The sequence below is a fragment of the Lolium rigidum genome, chromosome 1 (genome assembly GCF_022539505.1).
Source record: "Lolium rigidum isolate FL_2022 chromosome 1, APGP_CSIRO_Lrig_0.1, whole genome shotgun sequence".
NCBI classification, from domain to species: Eukaryota; Viridiplantae; Streptophyta; class Magnoliopsida; order Poales; family Poaceae; genus Lolium; species Lolium rigidum.
The window spans coordinates 342,556,156-342,563,489 of record NC_061508.1 but is presented as its reverse complement, the minus strand read 5'-3'; the positions used below and the strand labels follow the sequence as shown (position 1 = coordinate 342,563,489).

The 7,334-nt window shown below is 45.1% G+C and overlaps 1 protein-coding gene across 1 annotated transcript; it reads right to left on the bottom strand.

The window, feature by feature from the left end:
* Nucleotides 1-1,232: 1,232 nt before the first annotated feature.
* Nucleotides 1,233-2,104, bottom strand: LOC124664116. The gene is made up of 4 exons (XM_047201711.1): nucleotides 1,900-2,104; nucleotides 1,754-1,820; nucleotides 1,494-1,647; nucleotides 1,233-1,427 (listed from the first exon to the last, which is right to left on the bottom strand). Exons 1-4 carry the CDS (start codon nucleotides 2,102-2,104, stop codon nucleotides 1,404-1,406), a joined length of 450 nt encoding a protein of 149 aa, XP_047057667.1. The 3' UTR covers nucleotides 1,233-1,403.
* Nucleotides 2,105-7,334: the final 5,230 nt, after the last annotated feature.

Here is a 7,334-nt window from a genome sequence, read left to right as displayed (position 1 = left end):
AAAAACGACATCTAGAGAGTTCGGGAACCCCTCAACTCCGAACTCTGCACCTTGCACGGTGTCCTTAAGCTCAATCGGCGTGGCCTCCACACACCGAACCGGTTGGCGGGATAACACCTGGTGGTGGTGGTGGCGTCTCCTTCCGACAAAGCACTATTGAGGGAAGATATCCATATAAAAAACAAACATAAAATAAAACGTTCCACATACAAACTGAAGTTGTAAGCCAGCCACTATTTGCTACTGCTAGCTTTTAGTCACGAGTTCACGACCCACTGTGCAAAAAGCTAACATGGGCCTAAACATGGTTTCCATGGGGTTTGATATAAACTAACCAATAGATATGCACCTGCAACTGCTCTCCGAAGAATGCACTTTGGTACTCAAGTCCATATCTAGGAGCTATCTAGGAGTGCATATCTAGGAGCTACAATATTATGTGTTAGTGTTGCAAGCTCAGGCTAAATAATGGTGAATAGATCAAGCAATCAACCAACCAGAAGAAACACTTCCCGCTTGTCATTTCCTTCTCAAGTTTGCACTTATTATTAAGCATAAAAATTAAAAAACCACCCAAACTATATTTTCAACTGGCTCAGTTTTATCATATGTTAGGTAGATTTATAAATCCATGACCCACTAAACCATGTGAAGCAAATGACAACTTAATAGCAAGCTTTAAAGTAAGAAATGAATGAAAAAAAATATCTTCGCCTACAGCAGATAGTTGAGTGATGTCAACACACATTTACATTGCAGCTTCCAATCCAAAAGCAACATGAAGCGACTACAAAAGCTAAAGAGACATGATTTGGCAACAAATCAACGAATGCACGAGATAGAAAGAATAATAACCTGATGTCTTATCTGTATGACTTCTAGCCCCCTCAATAGTCTTTATATCATTCACCATAGAAACCCCTAGGTACAAAAACATGAAAAATATTACTGATCATGACATACATGTATCGTTAAAAATTGTATAGGCGACGGAAAGGAAATATGCAAGCTTTACTGTTTTAGTGTACATAAAGCTAAGAAAACATTATCAGGAGTAATAATTCAAAATTCGGGGTGGTCAGTCCACCTGAACAAAATGTATGGGAAATTTCATGGCTCCATTGTACATTAGTTCTGTGTAAATACAAAATAATGGAGAAAAAACATTGCTCCTATTTCCAAATACAAAATACCTTTACTTATATTTTTTATTTGAAGCAACTATTTGAATCTAATTAAATAGACCTAGGTACAAACAAAAAATGGTACTTTCGCTTCAAAAGAATTAAACAGGGGATGACATGCATTAGTCTAGTGAAAGCAAGACGTTGTAGGCAGATGAACACGATGAAATGTACAAATCTTGCTATCCACATCAGCTGAAGATTCACCTTGCCGGTACTTCAAGGTCCCGTTTCTCCCTTGTACTAAACCGTACAGAAAAAGGTAATGAGATATGTGTGTATGCCTAACAGCTCAAGCGAGAGACAAACCTTGACCTGCAATCGAATGTGAGGATGGCTGCTGCCAATGGTGACGGCGCTCCTCCTAGCAGAACAGTGACTAGCGCTACTCCTATCGGTTACGATGGCACACTCCTCGCGGAAATCTGTTATCATCAGCTCGCACCGGCGACGTTGCTGCAGCCTGTTATCCAGCGAGCCAACATCATTGAAACAGAAACATTTGATTGTAAAGGTCAATGGTGAACCAATATCAATAAAAAAAAACTGGATCAATGTAGGATCCTAACAGACAAAAAGTACATCGCTTCACAAAGACCGCCTCAACCTCTCCCATGTACATAGATCGACCAAATCCTGGTGCACAAGGGCAAAAACTTAGCACCTCCGATATGAATCAAAAAGAAAGCAGGCAGTAGGGAATTTTGGGACGAACCTGAACCATCGTTGCAAGACATGTTCAATCTCCAATTGATCCCCTTATCCAAACGTATAGAGGGGAGAGATGTCGGGCTGCCCAGGATTACTGGAGCCCGGGGTGTAGTTCTTGACGGAAGGAAGATGTCGACGGTGTTGGGGTTCATGCGCCGTCCACTCGACCCAGAGAGAGAGGGTACCTGCTGCGGCAGCGACAAACCCATCACCGACGGCTGAAACGCGCAGTCATCTCGCCATTTTTACCGCAGAAGGGAGTGGCGGCGGGGAGAGGAGAGCACGAGCGACGGAGGGAGAAGCACGGGAGGAGGCTGAGCTGCGCTAGCGCCGGCGCAGGGGAGGAGCCGGAGCAGGGACCAGCGGCGCCACGAGGGAGGAGCGGCGTGCGAGGCGGCGGCGATGTTGGGGGCGCGAGGGGAGAGGGGCTCGAGGGGAAAGGCGGCTGTTGCGAGGGATGGGTAGGGTTTGGCCGGGGCTGTGATTTTTGTCTCCCACAGCCATCCGCGTCCAATCAATAGGCGACAAGTGGCCCAACCGGTGGAGCAGAATCGAGCCCAGCATCCAATCCATCGGAGCGACGTGCGCATCGTGGATAGCCCCGGAGAGCGCCATGGGGTGGCAACGTTTATACCTTTAGATGCAAGGTTAGAGCATCACCTGCTAGGTCGTCAAAATGGCGTCCGGAAAAAACGTTGGATCGAGCATTTGGGGGATGCCGTCGCGTGGTAGCGATTTTTGGAGCGCTTCTCTACCCAGTCGCATCCCCAAACGTGACCCCAATTTTTTTTTACCGTTTGTGGTATATGAAGACACGGCCAATTTAAACATAGCATACAAATAAATATGTTTGGCAATATTGTTTTCAAACTAAAAATTAACAAACTACTACCCCAAATAAATAGAAGTTGGATAGATGAAGACGTCGGCGTAGTTGATGTCCTTTGAGTCTTCATAGATGCTCTACAAGATCATGTTGCAGTTGAGCGTGAATAATGGTGTAACAGATTTCTGCATAGATGACGAGGAAATTAGCAAACTTTGTAGGCACCTGGTGATCAACGTCCTTAAGAGGGCGCTGAAAGCGTAGGGACCAACATACCTGGCTCGAGTCTTGCGGTCATTCTTGATGATCATGTTGTGCATGATCACACAAGCTTGCATCACCTCCTACATTTGGTCGTGAGACCAGCAAAGAGCAGGATACCGAACAACAACAAATTGAGATTGAAGCACACAAAATTAATGGCCTCTCGACATCCTTCCGCTTCAAAAGTGCACTCATCAGCTATGGAAACTTCCTTAAAGCCTACCATGAGTGAGCGAGTTATTCCTTTTTGGGATAGCCTCCGGAGAAGAACGTGAGCCCTCCTGGCGTTGGGAAGTCAACGTGACGTACCTTGCTCCGAAGGAAGGGAACATGTGAATACATCTTCTTCTCGGTGTTCTTCGGTTATTCCTAACCGATCTCTTTACTTGTGTTGTTTACTTTTGTGATAGACTTTTTTCTTGAAGTGCTTTGTATCATCATCTAGGTTGCCTCACCTAGTTTGCATTAGGCACGCTTACATTTTCGCAAAGCCTAAAATTGCACAAAAAAGAAATTTTTAGAACCTATGCACTCCCTCCAGGTTCTCTATTCTTTCAATGAATCATTTACAACAAAATATAATGGTAGCTTAAAATACCAATAATGATTAAACGTTCCCATTATTGAAAATGAGTTTGATTTTATGCTAATTTTTCTAAGAGTAACTTGCACCATTAATATAAATGGATTTTAATTTTCGTGCCCTCGAGTCCTTAGTTGTGCTCAGTTTTCCCTAGCCGCTTAGTTTTTCCTCAGTTTTGCCCAAGCCCTTGTCTGAAACCCACAGAAGTGATGTAACGGCCAGTTGCCCGACTGGTCAACAACTTTGATCGTTATCTGCTAACTAGTGGGGCCACGTAGAGCCCGCAAAGACATGTCAGACCATCCATCTTTGTTTGACCGTAAGCATCACCGTATCCCTGACCAAAACGCGGACGAGTGGGGCTTCGGTATATCGAATGACAAGTGGGGCCATGAAGCTGATACAAGGGGCAATACACGGGTAGGATTAGATTTTTAAATGGAGCTCTACAGCGATGGCACGGACGAGGTGGCCTGCAGGGTGCCAAGATGAGATCGACGTCCACAAAGAACTACATGAGGCGAGACCAGACACATTAGATAGATATGAACTAGACGCGTTTAACCATGCAAAGAAGAGAAGAAATGGTCGAGGATATCGACGACTACCTCAACACTTTGACTGACGGTGTCGGACACGAACGCGAGCAATGTAGAGAAAACTAGTGTCTCTCCTTTCTGGCATGTGTAGATGGGTGCTAGGGGAGTGTGGTGGCGAAGGGAAAGACTTCGCGGTGGTCTGTGGCGTCCAGCATAGCGGGGCGGCGTGGTCATGCCCACAGCAGCGTGCATGTTCGGCATTAGCATCAGCATGTACGTTCGGTATTGGCCTCGGCGGTATCTCTGGTGTGTCAGTGATCAAATGAGGGGACGGTATTGGCCTCGGCGGTATCGACATCGGCTTCGTTTGGAGGCTGTGATGCTCGAATTATGGTGGGATTTGTTTCTTGTACGCCAAAATGAATTTGAAACAAGTTTCATGTTGAAGGTTAGGTAAAATATGAAAGTTTGCAACTAAAACTTTTACTGGCACCATGGTGAGGTTCTTTTTGATAGAGCTATACGGTTCGGCAAAAGTTTTTGACATTTTTTAGATATTCCTTGTTGTTACACGTATGGCATCGTGTATGGAAAATTTGGGGTCATTTGGAGATGTTCGAAAAAAATCACTTTGCTTAAGTGCATGCCGTTTGGTCTTCTGAAACTAGCTTTTGTAACAAGTTAGGTTTTTTCGACCTTCTCTAAATGACCTCAAATTTCATACGGATGATCTTATATACAAAGATAGGTAGATTGTTTTGTTTTTACATTTTTTTAACTTTTATTTCTCTTTATAATTCCCAGTTGATTTTCAGGTCAAAACCTCGAAAGTTAATATAAGTAGATGGTGAACCCTCCCAAACTTCAAATACAGAGATAAATAGATTGTTTTGTTTATCATTTTTAGCGTGAAAAGTAATGGCTACAAGAAATCGGTGATGTTTTATCATTTTTAGCGTGAAAACTAATAGCTACAAGATATCGGTGATGGTTTATTATTTTTTGCGTGAAAAGTAATGGATACTCCCTCCATACCGGTTTATAAGCACATTTCGTGATTTAAGAAGAACTTTGACCATTAATTTGGTCAACAAGATATGAAATATATATCACAAACATTATATCGTTGGAAACTTCTTTTGCACATGAATCTAATGGTATAATTTTTGGGATTTCTATTTCTGTGCCCTCGGGTCCTTAGTGGTGCTCAGTTTTCCCCAGCTCCTTAGTTTTTCCTCAGTTTTCCCCAAGACCTTGTCTGAAACCCGCAGAAGGAGCAGAAGCAGCTCGAACGGCAGGATTCCGTTAAGTTGACCGTTCCGTCGTCGACGAGTGGGGTCGTGTCATTTGTGGGGCCGCGTCGTGTGGGGCTGGTAGGAAGGAACCGCGTGGGACAGGACGAGACCATGTTTGTGTGGCCGTAGCGTGTGTGACCGTAGCGTGTGGGGCCGTAGCGTGTGGAGCCGTGTGGGTCCGGGACGTGGGCACGAGTGGTTTCTGTCTCTTTCGCCCAGATTAGCAATTTTCAATGTACCTTTTTCCTCTCTCTCGCTCGATCTCATTCATATTTGATAGCCCAAATTGGTAGCAAATCTAGAGCAGCTTCTCCTTATGTTTTTTAACGACATTCATTTCTTTATGCCTTCGTTTTTACCCAATCGGGTAGGAAATCTAGGGCACAAATCCAGAAAAAATATAGGATAAGCTGCATACAGCAGCCAACATAGCATAGATATGTTCACGACAGATCCAACAGTAGTACCGATAGAACCCTACAACATAAGCTACATTTTACATGAATTTAAGCTGCTCTACGATAGAGCGAGTCACATACGAAGAGTGCGGTAGGCATGTTCAACGCCTCCGGAGTTGCGCATGTGACTCGCCTGGAGGTTGCGCAGGTGAATCCCAAGTGCTTTGTGTTTGGCCATGAACGCATGCACATTCACCGTCGTTCCAACTCTAGCGCCGCATCTGCCAATGGATTCAGCATGGTTCACTAGGCAGTTGAAGTCGGTGGCGCGGAGCTTCCTGTTGCAGAAGGGGCACTTGTAAATGCCTCGAGCAAAGGGGCCATCGTAATGGCCAGACTGCAGCCTCCGAGGACGTGACGAGTCTTGGTGTGGAAGGACTCGTCGTCGGCTGTCGACGTCGGCTGCTCTGCACTTGTCACGTAGCACCAAAGATCGTGCAAAAATACGGAGTCAATTGCAACGATGATGGAACAGAGAGTGAACAAAGATCATGCATGATAATATGGGCTCGAAAAAAGAGGTAGCCCCGGTTACATTGGACACATTTATATCCGGGATTTGAGTCGGTAAACCAAAGATCATGCACAACAAATTTGTACACACCAATTGTTTACTTGACCAAACCACTGAATCAATTTGTGCCCAAATATTCATCATCATCGGCACAAATCCTAAACAAAAGCAAATCACAAGCACTAATAACGCAAGATCTAACACAAAAGGATTGAACTAGGGAACAGACGCACCCTAATAACGCTAGATCTAACTCAAATGGATTTAACTAGGAACAGATGAACCCTAATAACGCTAGATCTAACACAAAAGGATTGAAATGGGATAAGAACAAGGGAGCAAAGGGTTACCTCCAGCTCGTCGTCGACGATGCTGGTGTCGTAGGGGTTCTCCGGCGCGACGTACAGCGCTGGTTCGTATGTGTCCCAAGCGACGGGGGCCTGGACGGTGGCGGCGGCCGATGCGCCGGCTGCTACGTTGGAAGCAGCGACAGGGGCCTGGACGGGGGCAGCGGTCGATGCGCCGGCGGCTGATGCGCCGACAATGGGCATCTCATTCTTCTCCATCGCCGGCGGTTTTCTTCGGGGTTTTTTCTTCAGTTGTGGAGAAGATGATGGGACAGGAGAGGCGGTTGCAGTGACAAAGTGCGTCGAGGGAGAGAAAATGCTCTATAAAGACGAAGGTGGCGTGTACCGCAACACGCATCCGCTATGCACGGCTGCAGCGTGCACCGCGACACGAGTCTAACCCTGGGACGTTTGGTGTACTCAGTTATAACCTCGGGCGTTATACAGAAATTTTATTTGTACTCAGTTTTCCCCTCGAGTACTTAGACTGGCAAGTGCAATATACTCAGTTTTACCCTCAAGTAGCTAGTCAACAGAGAGTCAACAAATGAGATTAACATATCTAATTGAGTCATTTCATGCGCAAAAAAAATTCAAAAAAATAAAAACATAG